Here is a 20,381-nt window from a genome sequence, read left to right on the forward strand (position 1 = left end):
TGAAAAGAACTTTTGTGTACCAAATAGCTAGCGTTTTCTCTGTCCCTACTCCACACAGGATCCTTTCCCTACAGTGACAGAAGAAAGAATGTAAAATGGCCACCGGATCGGGTGTATTTATAGGTTAGGGGGAATGTCCAAGTGTCCATGAGCTGTCATGTCTCAATTGGTTGTCCTGTAACACATGATAAACGTGTCACGAAAGGTTAAAGTTCTTGTATACATTAAACACGTAAGTCCGCCGGGGCGAACGACGGAAAAAGGCGTTCGAACCCGCGGACGGCGAAAGTCGGAAATTCGCCGCGAAACGACCGCCGGGCGAACCGTTCGGCCATCACTACCTCTTGAAAGTGGTGTCATTTGTTGTTAGCATCCCATGCTCAAATGCAGCAGTTGAAAGGGTCTTCAGCATGATGGGAATGTGCTGGTCTGACACAAGAAATAGATGCAGCATTGATCTAATAAAATCTGAACTTCAGGTGAAAATCAATTTTGACATGGGCTGTCAATCTTTTTATAGTTTCGTGAAACAAAATAAAAAACTCTTGCAATGTGCAAGGAGTGACAAGAAATACACTTTTAGACATCAGTGTTGAAAACAAAAGATACTCAGGTGGTGTCGTGTGGTCTGAAGGATTTGATTATGGTCATATTGCCATGTGAGCTGAATTAGACACAGCATTAATATTTCAGCAACATTTTATTTGCAATTGACTGTTTTGTAAGTTTTATATTTTCAAAAATATATTTATAGTAATATATCTCTGTTATTTAAGAAAAAAGTGGATTTTTGGTGGTTACTAGTTTATACCTAATTTCTAAAAGTTCTTGCTGGTTGAGAAAACAATAAAAATAATCTGTTAATTTATTGCAACTTGTTCTGTTTGTTTTTTTTGTTTTTTCTATTTCTTAAGATATGTCTAACATATTTAATTTTTTTTTTTTAAAGTATGACCTGTGATAGTGTGCAGGGCAAATACTGTACAATGCACAGGCAGATATGTTTATAGCAATCTTAAACATAACTTTGATGCAGTGAACTTGCCAGAGTAAGTGATGTACAAAGTACACCGTTGTCACTAAGGCTGCTTTCACACTGGGGCGGTATTCAGGCGTTACAGCGCTAAAAATAGCGCCTGTGTAGCGCCTAAAAAAACCCGGCCCCTTTAACTCCAGTGTGAAAGCCGAAGGGCTTTCACACTGGAGCGATGCGCTGGCAGGACGGTGAAAAAAGTCCTGCTAGCCGCATCTTTGGAGCGGTGTATTCACCGCTCCTAAACCGCTCCTACCCATTGAAATCAATGGGACACCGCGGCAATACCGCCGGCAAAGCGCCGCTGCAGCGGCGCTTTGCGGGCGGGTTTAACCCTTTTTCGCCCGCTAGCGGGGGTTAAAACCACCCCGCTAGTGCCCGCAGACCGCCGCTAAAACGACGGTAAAGCGCCGCTAAAAATAGCGGCACTTTACCGCCGACGCCGGTCCCACTGCAGTGTGAAAGCAGCCTAAGTGACTTAGTTAAAGCAGGTGTACATTGCATACCTGTCTAAACTGGTTACCACTGTTTGAATTTTTTCCCCCCAAAAATTGGCAAAAAAGGTATCAAAAACCATCTTTTTTTGGCGGGTGCGGGGGGGGGGGGGGGGTTTGTCCCTGAATGGCAGTTTGGAAATGTGGTCACCCTAATAGTGCTGTGTGTTGTTACATTGTACCGTAGTGCTCTTATGTTGTTACATTTGTACTGTATAGCACTGTACATTGTTACATTGTACAATATATCACTGTATGCTGTTACATTGTATCTTAAAGCTCTGTACTTTGTTACATTGTACAGTATAGCTCTGTATGTCGTTACATTGTACCATATAGCATTGTATGTTGATATATAGAACCATAGTGCTCTTTATGTTGATACATTGTACTGCATAGCACTCTGTTGTTACATTGTACAGTATATCAGTGTATATTGATACATTGTACTGTATTGTATTGCACTGCATGCTGCTACTATGTAGTGTATTGTCTATTTGCAATTTCTGGATCTTTACCATAAGGTTGTGAATTTCATTAGAAGGAATATAAAGGACAGAATTCACCAGCGGTGAACTATACAATGTAACATGCTGATACATTGTACTATATATGAAGTGATCATTATTTTGAATGGAGGGTTTACACTGCTGTAATATAACACATTGTATTACATTTACAAAGCACTGTGCTGGTTACATTAAATAGCATACACAGGAGTTTGGACTATTGAATGTTGTGTAGTACATAGTTTGTGCTTTCTGTGTATTGTAAGTGCAGCATATTGAACACATATCCTATAGAAGACAGAACATCATCTCACATCCTATGTAAAGTCCAGTATTATCTAATAAGTGATAAATATTAAATAAAGCAAAATAAGTTATAAAAATAGGGCTCGTCCGGGATTTGAACCCGGGACCTCTCGCACCCAAAGCGAGAATCATACCCCTAGACCAACGAGCCAGCTGATTATAATGAGGAAGTCCCAGTTACATGATCCTACTATGGTAATATAAGCCTACATTCCTGCTGATGAGTCATAACGAAAATGAAGGCAGATACTATCAGGCTCACACAGCTGAAAGAAGAGTTTAGCTGATCCTGGGTGGACTGAAGCAGTGTGCAATCTTTAGAGAACCCCTAGGGTGCTGGGAGAATGAGCTCCTTAATGCTGGCAGTGCTGATGTTCCTGATCCAGGGGTTACAAGGTAAATGTTGTATGTCTATGCAGTCCAGCACAAACCTATCTCCTTCTATCTCAGCTTCTTCATCTCATTCTGTTTGATAGTTTTCCACCACTGTTTACTATAAACTGAAACTGAAATCTTTTCAAGAAACTCAATTGTGCTTTTTCCTATTTTCTTAGAGAATATCCATAGGTGACCATTGACAGATAGGGGAGATTTTGAGCACCAGTCTGATGTAAGGGGTCCATCTAGAGCAGTGATTCTCAACCAGGGTTCTGTGGAAACCTAGGGTTCCTCCAGAGGTTGCTAGGGGTTCCTTCAGCATTGGGCAATTTCTGCCTCTCGGATAAGTTCCCACCGACACCATTGATCTTTTTAGCTCTCTGTAATGAGATTATTCTTCCCAATGACCATAAGTGTAAGGACCATTCTTCCCACTGACCATCACACTAATGTATCATGAGTTGTAGACTTCTCATTTTTAGCAGGGGTTCCTCGAGACTTGAGAACTATTTCAAGGGTTCCTCTGTGTTGAAAAGGTTGAGAAAGGCTGATATAGAGAATTATCTTCTACCAAAAGTTTATTGTGTAGAGATAAGTTTAAAATACCTGTTGGATACTGGGGTTCAATTAAGGACGTTGCAAGATCATTACACGTATGAGAGATAAGGATCTGAGGTTAAAATATAAACCTTTTGGTGGAGTATGTTTCCAATGGTTGAAGTACTGGCAGTGGTGGGAAGTTGTAGAAGAAACGCGTGGACTCCACAGATGAAAGAATAAGGAAGGCGAGGTACCATTAATGGTCAGGAGAACAATATCACATGTTATTGTGAAGGTATCATTGTCTGGTTTAGGTGGTTTTTGATAATGGGTCTGAAAGTATTGGGAGCAGGTAAAAGAAGAAAGGAAAAAACAGTTGCCCCAGTAGAGGGAGCCTCTAGCAAAAGATAAAAATGAAAAGATTAGAGGATAGGCTTGTTTCCATAGGTATAGGAACAAGAAAGAGGATAGAGAAAGAGAAGAGCGAGAGAGCCAAAAAGTGGAAGAGGAAGAGAGTGGGTAGGTTTGGGGGGAGAGTAAGGAGGTTGGGTGTCAAGAGGATACCCTGTTGAATATGTTCAAAGTTTGCAGTCCTGGAGCTCCAGATCCAGGAATTACATGGTAACATAACATTTGACGGTCTAAAGCAGCCTTTCTCAACATTTTTACCCCAGAGGAACCCTTAAAATAATTTTCAGATCAATTTTCTTTTGCCAGAATTTTACTGAGTAAAGCTTACATTAAAATGCAATCAAGGACAATGCAAGATTAATAAACATATGAGTAATAAGGGTCTGAGGTTGAAATATAAACCAGTTAGTGAAGTACATTTTCCAGTGTGTAAAGTATGGGCAGTGGTGTAACTTTATTAAACATTTATTAAAAATCATGTCTTCTTCCTCCGGTCTTCTCCCTTCTGTGTTTCTTCTTCCTCTTCTCTCTTCCGTGTTTTTTTTCTCCCTCCGCGGTCCTATCCCTTCGGTATTTCTTCTCCCTCTTCTGTGTTTTATTCTCCCTCCACTGTCTTCTCCCTTTGGTGTTTCTTCTCCCTCTTCTCTCTTCTGTGTTTTTTTCCCCCCTCCATGGTCTTATCCCTTCGGTATTTCTTCTCCCTCTTCTGTGTTTTATTCTCCCTCCACTGTCTTCTCCCTTTGGTGTTTCTTCTCCCTCTTCTCTCTTCTGTGTTTTTTTTTCCCCCTCCATGGTCTTATCCCTTCGGTGTTTCTTCTCCCTCTCCTCTCTTCTGTGTTTTTTTTTTATCCCTTTGGTGTTTCTTCTCCCTCTCCTCTCTTCTGTGTTTTTTTTATCCCTTTGGTGTTTCTTCTCCCTCTCCTCTCTTCTGTGTTTTTTTTCCCCCTCCACAGTCTTCTCCCTTCTGCGTTTCTTCTCCCTCTTCTTTCTTCTGTGTTTTTTTTCCTCCCTCCACGGTCATATCCCTTCGGCGTTTCTTCTCCCTCTTTTCTCTTCTGTGTTTTTTCCCCCCTCCACAGTCTTATCCCTTCGGTGTTGCTTCTCCCTCTTCTCTCTTCAGTGTTTTTTTTTCTCCTTCCACTATCTTCTCCCTTCGGTGTTTTTTTCTCCCTCTTCTCTTTTATGTTTTTTTTCTCCCTCCACTGTCTTCTCCCTCCGGTGTTTCTTCTCCCTTTTCTCTCTTCATGATGTCTTCTTCGCGAGAGCACAGCCCCCATGTTGAGGGCATGTGGCCTGGCATAGTTCAGGAGGGGGCGCTCGCTCGTCCCCTCCCTTTCCTGACCTATCGCGCTGCATGCTCGGATAAGGGTCTGGTATGGATTTGGGGGGGGGGGGGCCCACGCCATTTAAAAAAAAATGTTGGCATGGGGGTGTCTCTTCCAAATCCACACCATACCTGAAAGGCCTAGTATGTACCTGTGGGGGATCCCACACCGTTTTGTTTCACGCTTTTGTTTTTTCCGGCAATTCTTTTTTTTTTTTGCAATTATCTGTCAGCAGGGTAGCTATAAAGCAAAAAGCATGAAAAATGCATTGGTGTGAACTGAGCCTTACAGCTTGAGTCTCTGCTGAAGATCAAGTACCTACCAGAGTGTTGAGGTCATGTGATTGCCATGTGAACTATGATATGATAATTATCTTCAAACTGGAGGGTTCCTTGACATAATAGGCCTTCAGCCTGCAGATGAAGACCGCCACCTCCAGACTTGGTGGGCCAGCTATTTAATCCTGTAATTGTCAGATATAATTACAGAATAAATAAAAAAACGTACGAATAGATGAAATGAATTTCTTTACATTTCTGCACAGCTTTTTTTTTTTTTTTTTTAAACAGAGCACAATGTAAAATCTTTATATGTCCCTAAAAAGTATAAAATTATTTAGGTAGGCAAATTAGTTATTGTATGATTTTTCCATACACTCTTTGCTGACTGTATTTCACTTGTATTTGTTTTTTAATCATGAGATACATGCAATTTAAGACATGTAGAATCTGTAGAATTTTTTTTTTTTAAATATCATACATTGCTATGCTGCAAGACAACATTCTATGGTGGATGTGTTCCAGGCTTGTCATGCAATGATTTCACAATATCTGAAATAACCGAGCTCCAATTATTGCCTGTATACACACTTTTTATACCAAGTTTTCAGAGTCCCGTGATATACGTGTGACTCTAAAACGTGCAATGGCAGAGTTTTATTCCATTCTGAACTAGTTTGTGCTTTTCACTTGATTTATTCTATTTAAAGCGGGAGTAAACCCGCTGATGTTTTTTTTTTTTTTTTTTTTTACACCTGTAAGGGAAAAGGTATAATGAGCTAGTATGCACCGCATGCTAGCTCATTATGAAATACTTACCATAAAACGACCCGCCGGCATCTCACTCGGTTCACGCCGAGGGAGCTGACATGTTCCCTCAGTGTGGATGACGTCACTCCCGCGCATGTGCTTTTTTGAGTTTTCTTCCAGGCAGGGTCTAGCATCTGCCAGACTTTCGGGGAGAATCCCCGGTGCGTCTGCGCCGCTGAAGTCAGCGGCTCATTGCGAGGGGAATACCTCCTAAACCGTATAGGTTTAGGAGATATTCTTTTTACCCACAGGTAGGCCTTATTATAGGCTTACCTGTAGGTCAAAGTTAAAAATGTAACTATACAACCGCTTTAAAGCGGTATTAAACCCAAACAATGTAACATATAGCAGATGATCAATCCTTAGTAGTGGTTACATTAGTTTTCTTTTATAAGACTTGGTAAGCTGCAATATAATACATGTTTGCTTTTAGGTTTTATTTAATTTTTAAATTTTCTTTTTTTTTTTGCTTTTAGGTTTAACCACTTCAATACAGAGCACTTATACACCCTTCCTGCCCAGACCAATTTTCAGCTTTCAGTGCTCTTGCATTTTGAATGCCAATTACTCAGTCATGCAACACTGTACCCAAACAAAATGTTTATCATTTTTTTTCACACAAATAGAGGTTTATTTTGATGGTATTTAATCACCACTATTTTTTTTATTTTTTGCAACATAAGTGAAAAAATAGCAAAAATGTTGAAAAAAAAAACACTTTTTTTAGTTTCTATGATAAAATTTAGCAAATAAGTAATTTATGTTCATAAAACTGGGCCAAAATGTATACTTCTACATTTCTTTGGCAAAAATAACCCAAATCAGCGTATATTATTTGGTCTGTGTGAAAGTTATAGAGTCTACATCATTAAAAATTGATCACACCTGATATACTGACAGCCTATCTCATTTCTTGAGGTCCTGAAATGGAAGGAAAGTACAAATGACCCCTTTTTGAAAAGTAGACAGTCCAATGTATTTAGTAAGAGGCATGGTGAGTTTTTTGAAGTTGTAATTTTTTACCACAATTCTTGGAAGAAATTATTAATACTTTTTTTTTTTTTTACACAAAATTGTCATAAATACAAGTTATTTATAACACACAGCATATGTACAATTCCAATTACATGTCAAAATACATTTTTCTACTCATTCCGAGTATGGTGATACCACATGTGAGACTTTTTCACAGTCTGGCCACATAGAGAGGTCCAACATGCAGGGATCACCGTCAGATGTTTTAGGAGCATAAATTACACATCTAATTTCCTGATGACCTATTATGCCGCGTACACACGATCAGACTTTCCGGCAGACTTGCTCCGGCGGACCGGACAATTTGATTGTGCATGGGCTCCAGCTGACTTTTTTTTTCCCCAAAAGTCCGACAGACCTAGAAATAAAACATGTTTCAAATCTATCCGACAGACTAAAAATTGGGAAAACCGTTCGTCTGTGTTCTAGTCTGATGGACCAAATACGGCAGCTATTGGGTACTGGCTATTGAACTTCCTTGTTTAGTCCCATTTACGTCATCACGTTCAAAATTAACGGACTTTAGAACGGTCTTAGTCCGGTCATGTGTGGCCAAGTCCACTCGTTCAGAAAGTCCGTCGGACCTCTGCCGAAAGTCCGTCGGGAAGACCATCGGACCTGGTCCATCGAAAAGTCCGGTCGTGTTTACACGGCATTACACTTTTGAAGGCCCTGGAGCACCAGGACAATGGAATTACCCCCAAAATGACCCCATTTTGCAAAACAAACACCCCATAGTCTATTCTATGAGGCATAATGAGTCTTTTGAACAGTTAATTTTTCCAAAAGTCTTCGAAAAACTTGGAAAAAAAATGAAAACATATTTATTTTTACACAAAGTGGTGAATTTATAAGACATTTCTAACACATAGCATGTATATAGCAAAAATTACGCCCCAAAATACATTCTGCAGCTCATCCCGAGTATGGCAATACCACATGTGTGAGACTTTTTCACCACCTGGTCACATAGAGAGGTCCAACATGCAGGGAGCACCTTCAGAGGTTCTAGGACCATAAATTACACATTTAGTTTGCTGACAACCTATCACACTTTTGAAGGTCCTGGAGCACCAGGACAGTGGAATTACCCACAAAATTACCCAATTTTGAAAAGAAAACACCCCAACTTGTGACAGGTACTCAGGTACTCTGATGGGCTGTTCACAGGTACTTGGGTACCCTCATGAGCTGGAGATAGACACTTGGGTACTCCAAGGAGGTTTCAGGACCAGGTACATGTCATTCTGACTCGGGCCAGAATGGGGCGGATGTTGTGTTTTAAGAGGAGCTAACTAGCATTTAGGAGTTTTGTTCCATTTTGAAGTAGATCTGAAACCATTTTCTTTTCTAAAGCGATGTGTATCATAAACAACTGATATATATATATATATATATATATATTTTATATATAGAACACAGTTTTAACCTTTTATCCTTTTTTTTGCATCTCAGTACTGCTGATCAATTGAAATCTGTTTCAGGTGCATTCTCTCCAGTGTTGACTGCACATCTTTGCACTGGAATGGCTTCCGGATAGTGACAGTGTTGGACCATGCGTTTGAAATATGGTGCTCCAGTTGCTATCCAGGGTGCATGAGACAGGGTGACAACAGGAGCACAATTGGAAGAGAAAGTGGTCACTTCATAACAAGAAGTGCTTGAACATGTCTCTTTTGACATGTATAAAGTGAACCGTGGGGAAAATATATATATATATGATCCCCTGCAGATTTTGTAAGTTTGCCCATTTACAAAGAAATGAAGGGTCTTTCATTTTTATCATAGATGTATTTTAAATGTTAAGGATAGAATATCAACCAAAAATAACTATTTGATACCAAAGCAAAATATGGACTTAGTACTTGGTGGAGAACCCCTTTTTGGTAAGCACAGAGGTAAGGTTTCTTGTAGTTGGTGACCAGGTTTGCACACATCTCAGGAGGGATTTTGGTCCACTATTTTTTTACAGATCTTCTCTAAATCCTTAAGGTTTTTTGGCTGTCACAAGGCATCTCGAAATGTTTCAGCTTCCTCCATAAATATTCGATAGGATTAAGGTCTGGAGACTGACTAGGCCACTCCATGACCTTAATGTGCTTCTTTTTGAGACACTCCTTTGTTGCCTTGGGCCATTGTCATGCTGGAAGACCCATCCATGACTTATCTTCAGTGTTATGGCTCAGAGAAGAAGGTTCTCATCCAAAATGTTACAATACACGTTCCCATCCTTTGGCCCCTCAATGCGGCAAAGTCGGTCTGTACTTTTAGCAGAGAAACAGCCCCAAAGCATCATGTTTCCAACTCCATGCTTGACTGTAAGGATGGTGTTCTTAGGGTCATAGTCAGCATTTTTCTTCCTCCAAACACGGCGAGTCCCCCTCCTCAAGAATGCACATGTATGATCATGCCAATAAACATCTAAATAATTCAGAGAAGTATTGGGAGAAAGTGTTGTGATCAGATGAGACCAAAATTTAGCTCTTTGGTATTACCTCGGCTCACTGTGCTTGGAGGAATAAAAATGCTGACTATGACCATAAGAACACAATCCCTACAGTCAATCACAAAGGTGGAAACATTATACTTTGGGGTTTTTCTGTAAAGGTACAGGCAAACTTTGCTGCATTGAGCAGCCAGTGGATGGGGCCATGTATTGTAAAATCTTGGATGAGAACCTTCATTCCCTCAGCCAGAACAATGAAGATGGGTCATGGATGGGTCTCCCAGCATGACAATGAACCAAAACATAACACCAAGGCAACAAATGAGTGGCTCAAGAAGCACATTAAGGTCACGGAGTGGGCTAGTCAGTCTCCGGACCTTAATCCTATAGAAAATGCATGGGGTGAGCTGAAATTTCGAGTTGCCAAGAGACAGCCACTTAAAGGGGTTGTAAACACCTGGCAGTGATCGGCCCCTAGCCCCCCTGTTTTACTTACCTGAGCCCTGGAACTTGACTCAGTGGGGACATGCTGTCTCTCTGGCCGGGCTTCTCGGTCTTGATTGGATAGATTGATAGCAGCGCAGCCATTGGCTCCCGGTGCTGTCAATCAAATCCAGTGACGCTGGAGCCGTGGGGCGTTGCCGAGTCATACATTCGGCGGTTATGGACGTGCAAGGTAACCCCCTCGGGAGAGCACTCCTCCTAGGCGTTTATCTGATGTGGGGAGGAGCCGCGAGAGCCGCCAGGGGACCCCAGAAGATGAGGTTCAGGGCCACTCTGTACAAAACGAGCTGCACAGTGGAAGTAAATATATGTTTGTTATTTAAAAAAAAACAAAAAAAAATAGATACCGCTAGATCACATAGAACCCAATTGTTCTCTGTGCGCAGGGCCGGACTGGGCTACCGGGATACCGGGAGATTTTCCCTGTGGGCTGGCTGCCTGGCTGCCCCTGGGGCCACTGTGAGGGCAGCGGCGCCTGAAAAAAATATGGCTGTGGGGCCGACATGAAACTGCGCAGGCGCCAGCGCTCTTCTGAAGCTAGCCGTGCTTGCGCCCCGTACACGCTCTGCAATTTTGGGAAAGGCGGGCGCATGCGCAGTGACACGATGGTGCAGAGCAGCGCCATTTTTAAAAGTAAAGCAACGCTCAGTGAGGTCTCGTCTGGTGGCGTGTGCCTATTCCCACGTCTGCCACGCAACCTCTGACCTCCTTAATGCCCCCCTCCCCCTACATCCTCTGACCTCCTGAATGCCCCCCTCCCCCGCAGCCTCTGACCTCCTGAACACTCTCCCTCCCCCTGCAGCCTCTGACCTCCTGAACGCCCCCTCCCCCCGCAGCCTCTGACCTCCTGTCCCCCCCCTCTGCAGCCTCTGACCTCCTGTCCACCCCCCACAGCCTCTGACCTCCTGTCCACCCCCCACAGCCTCTGACCTCCTGTCCACCCCCTCCCCCCTACAGCCACTGACCTCCTGTCCCCCCCTGCAGCTTCTGACCTCCTGTCCCCCCCTCTGACCTCTTGTCCCCCCCTCCACAGCCTCTGACCTCCTGTCCGCCCCCCAGCAGCCTCTGACCTCCTGTCCCCCCTCCATATCTTCTGACCTCCTGTCTGCCCCCCACAGCCTCTGACCTCCTGTCCACCCCCCCTGCAGCCTCTGACCTCCACCCCCCCGCTGCGCCTGACCTCTTGTCCCTCCCCCTGCAGCCTCTGACCTCCTGTACCCCCTGCAGCCTCTGACCTCCTGTACCCCTTGCAGCCTCTGACCTCCTGTACCCCCTGCAGCCTCTGACCTCTTGTCCGCACCTGCAGCCTTGTGCCTCTTGTCCCCCCTGCTCCGCAGCCTCTGACCTCCCCTGTCATCTCCCCTCTGCAGCCCCTGACCTCCCCTGTCGTCCCCCCTCTGCAGCCCCTGACTTCCCATGTCCCCCCCTCTGCAGCCTCTGACCTCCCCTGTCCCCCCTCCTCCGCAGCCTCTGATCTCCTGTCCCCCCTCCTCCGCAGCCTCTGATCTCCTGTCCCCTCTCCTCCGCAGCCTCTGATCTCCTGTCCCCCCTCCTCCGCAGCCTCTGACCTCCCCTGTTGTCCCCTCCACAGCCTCTGACCTCCCCTGTCGTCCCCTCCGCAGTCTCTGACCTCCCCTGGAGAGGAGTCAAGAGTGGGAGTGCCGCCAGGATGAGGGTCATGGGAGAGGTCAGACATGTATGGACTGTGGAGAGGAAGCTATGGGATAAAACCAGAACCACTGAGCTGAAGCCAACTGACTGAGCCCTGCACGGTGCATCTGAGAGGAACTTAGTGACAGCGTCTCCAGGCCAGCCTGAGAGGGGGGGGGGGTCAATAGTGTAAGGGGGCACGGATATAAAGGTTTCCCCCTTATATCAGTAAACCCCCTTATTTTAGTGTTATCTTTCTGCGGAAGGTGGTCTCTGGTCATCAGAGTCCTCCCTACATTCCCAAAGTTCCCCTTTACATCATAGTCTGCAGGATTCCACCTTACAGTGCAAGGGGGAACTCTGATGTAAAGGGGAATGCAGTGGACTCTAATATAAGTGGGGGTCTCTGGTCACCAGTGCCCCCCTTTTTATATCAGAGTTCCCGCTTAGATCATGATCTGCAATGTTCCCCTTTATGTCAGAGTCCCCTTGCACTGTAAAGGGGGAATCCTCCTGATGTAAGGGGGAACTCTGTGCTGGGTTATATTAATCTGACCTTCATGTAAATGGAGAAATATGTTTTTTGTCTTTTGTTTAACTTAAACACATTGCTAATAGCTTTAGCTACATGTTTATAGCGTAAATATTGATATTTGCATTGAAAACTGCAATTTTTGACTCTTTTTTTGCAGTGTCAGTAAAAAATGTGCAAGTAAATGCCATGATTTTTTGCCAGTAAACAATTGGTGCTGTTTGTAAATTCCACGTCTCTCTTATCTATATAAAACACTCTTCAAATGTGCTTTAAAATGTGTGGTTTTCCCTTTTGTGAACAAGAAAATAATGACGTTATGTTGTTGGGCAGGTATAATAATGCTCTGGGGCTGGTATGAAATTATTTCCAGGGCTGGTTTTTATTCCCTGTCCGGGCCTGTCTGTGTGCATTGTTCAAATTACAATACTGCCTTAAGGTGGGTTGCAGTTTGTACAAATGCAGACATGCTGCATTTTTACGGAAAGTACTGGCCCTCACTTGAAGTCATTGTTTCTTTCCACACCCCTGTGTTGCCTAGAAATAAATGGAATGTAACTTTGATGGAAGATAGGTGTGTAAAGTTATTGGACACCTATACCTACAAATAATGATTAACTCTCCACTTTGAACTAACTAATGCTAAGCAGAACATCCCAAGTATCCTTTGCAAAAATGATTGGTTATTGGTAATCTATCTTTTCTTGGTCTTAAATCTTGTAATTTCCATACTTGCTCCAGTGGTCCAATAATTGTCAAAACAATTTGTAACCTAAAGGTCCGGTACCATGTTCGTAAATTTTTTGGATTATGTAGAAAGTTAGTATACTCTTTACAGCCCATCATATGGGTCAACCTTGATCATTTACAATGGGATCTCCACTGAAGGTCTCCAATGTTTGTTTGGTCCATCTCCATAGTACAGACATCATCTACTGTAATTGTGGAGCCACAGATACTCGTTGATTCAATACAAAGCTTTCTTTCTAAAGAGAAAAGCAGCTGAAGTCTTTGACGAGGCATCCACTATGCATGGAAAGATATCCGATGATACATCCACCAAGAAATGACACGGATCTTTAGCGAACTTGACTACCGTATTTGCCGGCGTATAAGACGACCCGGCATATAAGACGACCCCCCTAACTGTGCAGGTTTTTTAAATGTTTTGCCTGTACTCACCGTTTAAGACGACCCCCCATTCCGAGGCTTCCGACGCTTCATATCCCTCTTCTTCGTTCTTGATGGAGCCATTTCCTTCTTCCTTCTTGCTGGTGCTGGAGCCAATCACGGCGAGCAATGTATTCTATTAATGAATACAAAGCCTGCTGGGATTGGCGGAGGCTGTTACATCATCAGCCCGCGCCTCACTCTCAAAGCCAATCGGAGCAGGCTACTGTGTGTAGCCTGCTAGGATTGGCAGAGATTGCTACTCCAATCCGAGCAGGCTCTGTATTCATTTGAATACATCGCTCACTGGGATTGGTTCAGTGGTATATACTGTATGTAGCCGAAGCTACATACAGTATTACCGGACATCCAGAAGGCATCCCAGCAGCTGACCCGGCGTATAAGACGACCCCTCCTTTTTGCTCAGTTTTTTTAAGTGTAAAAGGTCGTCTTATACCCCGGCAAATACGGTACTCTTGTACAATTTTGTGCAAGAAACTTGAAATACCCATTTTTTGGGAACTCTAGCCAAAAGTAAATTTTTAGATTTTCAGTTACCTATATGGGCAACAATATCAATAAACAACAGTTTAGTATTTGTAGTTACAACAATGTAACAACAACTTTTCTCGCTTTGGCCACAATTTTTGGTTACTCTTGCATTGTCCTTTCTTCTTTAAATTTCTCCTGGGAAAACTGTGGCCTTCACCTGACACAGTTTTATCTAGTAGGATTTGGAACTTCTCATTAGGAGCTTAAAGCAGAACTAAAACCATTGTTTTAACAGTTTACAAAAACAGTTATATTCCCGTCACTTGTCCAGAATGTAACTGTCTTATTTGCTTGGTCTCTCATAACGCCATTTGATCCCTTCTGTCCACTCCGGTCCAAACAGCACTGACAGTCCCATTCCTGGCCTGGCTTGCTCCCTTGCTACACGAGGCGCCGGCCGCTCTGCTTGGTTCAGTTGCACTATGACATCACACAGCACGCTCAGGCACTGCCTCCGCCAGACCCGCCCCAATCTGTCGCGGCACTCAGATGGTCTCAGCCATCTCTTGACCAGTGCAAGCCGAGCGTCACAGTCATATTTTTTACTGGCAAACTTTGCCTGTAACTGGCATTTACTGGTCGTGAGCAGCAACGGGACACAGCATTACATGCTTCATGACAGTAGTGCACATGTTGAATTGTAAGTGCAATATTATTGTGTTTATTTGGGTAATAAAGAAAGCTCTTAACAGGGATATGCTATTAGCGTACTTCTAGCTGTAGCAGAACTACAAGTCCCATGAGGCATAGCAACACTCTGACAGCCACAAGCATGACACCCAGAGGCATGATGGGACTTGTAGTTTTGCAACTGGAGGCCCGCTAATTGTATATCCCTCTACACCATGCCAATGCGTATTGTTTTCCTTTCATTTTCCTTTCGTGTTTTACTATGTCAATTTCACTCCACATTCCAGAAATTCCCCTGCAGGTTTAGTAATGTCGAGAAGTAGATTTTGCAGGTAATGGGCTAGCTTCTGGTGCTGTTATTTTTAGTAATAGAGCTAAAAATAGCTGCTAAAAATAGAGTCAAAACTCTCCTTATCCGAAAGCACTTCTTATACCTAAAGCGGTACTCAACTGCCTTCTCTCCCAGGCAGACAGCCACTGATGATGCACCAGGTCCACCCTTTGGTTCACCCCCCTGGCCGCCCTGTGTGCCTGATCATAGAGCCTTCTGGGAGATGTGATGTAAGTATCTCAGGACGTTGCAGGACCAGGTACATGTTTTTTTATGTGCCCTGGTCAAACTACAACACTACCTTGAAGTGGATTGCAGTACATTGTGTAAAAATGCAGACATGCTCCATTTTTACGTAAAGTACTGGCCCTCACCTAAAGTCACTTTTCCTTTCCACACCCCTGTGTTGCCTACAATTAAATGAAGTGTAACGCTGACATTTTGATAGAAAATAGGTGTGTAAAATAATTAGATGCCAATCCCTCTGAATAACGATTAACTCTCCAATTTGAGCACACTTATGCCAAGCAGAACATCCCAAGTATCCTTTGAAAAAATTGGCATTTGGTAAACTGTCCTTTTTTAGTCTTAAATCTTACTTTTTTGCATACCCGCACCAGTGGGCCAGTCATTTTCAAAACAATTAATAATCTGAGGGTCTGGAACCATGTTTGTGGATTTTTTGGATAATATAGAAAGTTGGTATACTCTTTGCTACCCACCACATGGGTCAACTTTGATCATTTACAATTGGATCTCCATTGAAGGTCTCCAATGTTTGTTTTGTCCTTTGTTTCTCTATAGTACCAAGATGTCCTCTACTATACTGTGTTTGTGGAGAAACAGATACTTGTGGCTTCAATACAGAGCTTTCATTTTAGAGAGAAAAACCAGTGAAAGTCTTTGACGAGGCATCCACTATGTATAGACTTCACATGGAAAGATATCTGCCGATAGGTCCACCAAACAATGACACCAATCCTTAGTGAACTTGACTACTCTTGTGCACTTTTGGTCAAATATTAGGAACTTGGAAGACCCATTGTTTAGAGAACTTCGACAAAAAAAGTCATTTTCAGATTTTCAGTTACTTTTATGGACAAAAATATCAATAACTACAAACACTAAACGTATTTGTAGTTACAGCAATGTTGCAAACACTCTTCTCTCTTCGGCCACAATTTTTGGTTACTCTTGTATTTTTGTTTTACATTGGCCTTTATTTTTCAAATCTCTTCTGTAAAAATTGTGGCCTTGACCTGACACAATTTTATTTAGCAGGATTTGGAACCTCTTAATATGAGCTTAAAGGGGAGTTGCACCAAAAAGTGGAACTTCCGCTTTAAAGACTACTGCCCCCCTGAGATTCTACATGGCATGTAAATTTTTTTTTTTTGGTGGGGGGGCAGATACCTATTTTTGACAGGTACCCAGCTCCCACTTCCGCTCATGGTGCGGCACCAAAGTGAAGTTCTCCTCTCCCCCCTCCCTCCCTGCAATCTTCTGGGACACATCCAAGGTCCCATTCAGGACACTGTCAGCGCCACGGAGAGGAAAAGGAGAGAAGCAAGGCTTTGGGCGGCTGCAACACTGGAATGTGTGACAGGTGAGCGTCAGGCTTATTAAAAGTTAGCAAGTACACTTTTTGTAGCTGCTGATTTTTAATAAACACAGAAATGGGTGGAACTCCGCTTTAAAGCAGAACTAAACCCATTTATTTGACAATTTAAAAAAAAAGTTACATTCCCGGCACGTGCCGAGAATGTAACTGTTCAATTTGCTTGTGCTCTCAACCAAGCTGTCAAACCATCAAATGGCCGGTGTTATAACTGATCACATGTGCAGCACCATGGCAGTCGAAGGTCAAACAGAGGCCAAGATGGCAGCTTCCTTGGCTGAAAACAAAAGGAGGGTTTAGTTTTGCTTTAAAGTGTATTTAAACCCAAACAATTTAACCACATACAGTATATTGTTGCAAAAGTTGAATCCTTGTTTGATCGTTGCTGGATTCAGTGTAAAGTGTTCATCCACTGTAAGGGCATATATAGATCCACAGTAACTTCATTCAAGGAGTCTCTAGCCCTGATGTCCAACCTGCAAACCCTTGGTACTTTGTGTGTGGCCTTTCAACCCCAATAGTGGAAACACTGATAAAGAGGCTCTAATGGTAGCGATCTCCAGCAGTCTTAAGAGCCTCTAACCACTCCTGGACTATGACCATCTCCGGCAGTATGTTAGCAGCATATGACCACGGTATTCCTTTTCATTATAAATGCTGACTATTATGTGGGGTCCCTTACATATACCCAGTGAAGTGACTGGCCTCAGGTGATGTACAGAGATTAAACACATCCTTCTACATAAGTTGCACCTGTCTATCTGCAGCCCTCTCTTCTGTACATCTGTTCAAAGTGCTGAATTATAAAGCTTGTCTGAGAGTTCAGAAAAAGGGGTGGAGAGCTGAACTTACACTCTGCAAAGCTCAGTGAAGAGAGCTCAGAGAGCTTATTGGATGGAAGGGGCACACCCCCATCCACACAGCATATAGGAGCACAGCTGTGGGTGTCAGACAGCTGGAGGTTCCTCTCCTGTCACCATTTTTCTCTAAGCCCTTGTACACACGATCGGAGATTCCGACGGAATGTGTCCGATCGGAGCGTTTTGTTGGATATTCCGACTGTGTGTGGTCTCCATCGGACTGTTTCCGTCAGAATATCCGTCGGACCAACTTTTCCATTTTGCTGGAAATATTTTCCGACAAAATGCTCCGATAGGACATACTCCGATCATGTGTAGAGAATTCCGATCGGACAAAGTGCAAAGCATGCTCAGATCAAATTCCTCCATCAAAGCTATTGGCTACTAGCCTGAACGTAGTCCCGTCGTAACGAAATTACGTGGTCACGTTCTGAAAGATCGGATTTTCCGACAACTTTGTCCGACCGTGTGTATGCAACAGTTTCGGACAAAATCCGACGGACTTGGTTGTCGGAATCTCCGACCGTGTGTACAAGGGCTAAGGCTGCTTTCCCACTGAGGCGCTTTACAGGCGCTATAGCGCTAAAAATAGCGCTTACAAAGTGCCTGTAAAGAGCCTCTCCTCTCACTCCAGTGTGAAAGCCAAGTGCTGGCAGGATGCCCAAAAAAATGTATACACCGCTCCTACAGTGCCACTGCCCGTTGAAAGCAATGGGTAGCACCGCTGAAGTGCCGGCAAAAAATAGCGGCACTTTACCGCCGACGCCCCCAACACCCCAGTGTGAAAGTAGCCTTATGCCTCGTACACATTATTGGACATTAATCGGACATTCCGACAAAAAAATCCATGGAATTTTTCCGACGGATGTTGGCTCAAACTTATCTTGCATACACATGGTCACTCAAAATTGGTCGGAAATTGCGAAAAGTCAAGAACGCGGTGACTTAAAACACGTACAACGAGCCGAGAAAAATGAAGTTCAATAGCCAGTGCGGCTCTTCTGCTTGATTCCGAGCATGTGTGGAACTTTGTGTGTCGGAATTGTGTACACACGATCGGAATTTCCGACAATGGATATTGTTGTCGTAAAATTTGAGATCCAGATCTCAAATTTTGTTTGACGGAAATTCCAACAGAAACTGTCCAATGGAGCCTACACACGGTTGGAATTTCCGACAATAAGCTCTGATCGCACATTTGCCGTCGGAAAGTCCGACCGTGTGTACGCGGCCTAAGTGTCAGGAAAACTTGGCAGAAGTAATTTATGCTGATAGCAGAGGAATAAAGCAGCAGACAAAAGTGACACTTAGTACTCTTAATTGAGACAAGTACACACTGTAGAGGGATATTCTTTGTTCATATTTCTTGTCTGAGGTTTACAATCAGTAAGCTGATCATCACTGGTCTATAGGATGTGCATAGTGCAGAGAAGAAAAATTTGAACCTAAGGGGAACTGTGTTTAGATCTCAATAATCTTTTATTATTTTTGTGAGAATCTAGTTCTAGCAGTTTATCAGGGAGCAGATGGCTTTGCAGGGAGGGATGAAGGACACCTGGATGAAGAATGATAGAGATCAAAGGTAAGTAGGGAGGACAATTTCGTAAAATGGACACCATAGGCCACATAACCAACTGCAAGTCAGGTAATTTGTTTTATGGAAACAGGAAGCTCTTAAAATATAAGTTTGTGGCAAAAGAAGTAATTTAGAACGGTACCTCAATGTTTATTAGTTACGGCACCCCTTTAAAAGTATGTCAAATCTTGGAGTCCCTGGTCTTTTCACCTTCCACATCAGAATCTTCAGCCCTACCCCTTTCACAATTGAATCCTCAGTGCTCAAAAACAAAAAAGTTTTTCCTTTAGTTCTACAGTATACATTAAGTCACGATGCCATACTAAAACTAGATTTGGGATTTACAATACATATACCTTAAAGTGGTTGTAAACCCTTACAACCAACTTTAACCTACAGGTAAGCCTAGATTAAGGCTTACCTGTAGGTCCAAGAAATATCTCCTAAACCTACATGGTTTAGGAGATATTTGCCGAAAGACAGGCACTGCTGTCTACGGTGATATGCCGCGAGTGGTGGCTCCCGTGCGCATGCGCGTGAGTGACGTCATCGCGGCTTCGCCGAATGACAGCGGCGGAGCAGCGAGACCCACCGAGAAGATGGATGCGCCGGACTACAGGGGACAGCGGTGACTTCGCTGGCTCCTGTGTCAGGTAAGTGACACATAATGGACTACTATGCGATGAATAGTAATCCATTATGCTTTACCTTTGCAGGGAATCAAAGAGGAAGTAAACACATCAGGGTTTACTTCCTCTTTAATTACGATATTTCTTAAGTGACAAGTTCTGTTTATTATCACCTCTTTATTACTTTTTGTTTTTTCTAACTTTCTTAGGGTTAAAGGAATGCCCAAAACAGGAACAGAACATCACCGTCAAATTGGGGGACACTGCCCACCTGCCTTGCTCTTTTTCCTCACCAAAAGGGGTAAATAAAAGAGGCGTGCAAGTCTCCTGGCAGAAGGAGCACACCGAGATAGACCTGGTGGTCCACTTCCAGAATGGGAAGGAAGAAGGTGACCAGCAGAATGAGCGCTTTATAGGCCGCACGTTGGTGGGCCGAACCTGGTATCAGGATGGAAATGCAAAGCTGAGTCTCCACAGAGTGACCAAAGAGGACACTGGGAAATATACCTGCTGGATCACTTTACTTCCACTGAAACCATGGAGCCAACATAGATGTTGCGTGGTGACACTGACCATCTCTGAGGATAAACCCCAAGAAGTCATTGTAAAGGGTAAAAAAAATGTTCTCAAATCTTCAAAAACCTTACAATTTTCATTACTTGTATGTGGGTTCTTTATTTTAATGGCTGGTGTTTCTCCATTCAACTAGCTGAAAGGAATTGTGAATACACCTTGTTAGCCACCTTCCTCTGTAGATCACCAAG

The 20,381-nt window shown here is 43.3% G+C and overlaps 1 protein-coding gene and 1 non-coding gene across 2 annotated transcripts in view; one reads left to right on the top strand and one right to left on the bottom strand.

Moving 5' to 3' along the window:
• Positions 1 to 2,421: 2,421 nt before the first annotated feature.
• Positions 2,422 to 2,493, bottom strand: TRNAP-UGG (transfer RNA proline (anticodon UGG)). Its single transcript has one exon. It is a non-coding gene; the product is annotated as a tRNA-Pro (tRNA).
• A 76-nt stretch (positions 2,494 to 2,569) lies between these two features.
• LOC143963805 (CD276 antigen-like) overlaps positions 2,570 to 20,381 on the top strand; it is a 40,772-nt gene continuing 22,960 nt past the window's right edge. Inside the window, exons 1-2 of the mRNA XM_077473538.1 lie at positions 2,570 to 2,738; positions 19,827 to 20,228. Coding sequence (XP_077329664.1) covers positions 2,687 to 2,738; positions 19,827 to 20,228 — 454 coding nt within the window. The 5' untranslated portion in view covers positions 2,570 to 2,686. The remainder of the gene's footprint in view (positions 2,739 to 19,826; positions 20,229 to 20,381) is intronic.

The sequence above is a fragment of the Lithobates pipiens genome, unplaced genomic scaffold (assembly GCF_037356315.1).
Source record: "Lithobates pipiens isolate NorthernLeopardFrog02 unplaced genomic scaffold, aLitPip1_a1.2 Scaffold_8, whole genome shotgun sequence".
Taxonomy (NCBI): domain Eukaryota; kingdom Metazoa; phylum Chordata; class Amphibia; order Anura; family Ranidae; genus Lithobates; species Lithobates pipiens.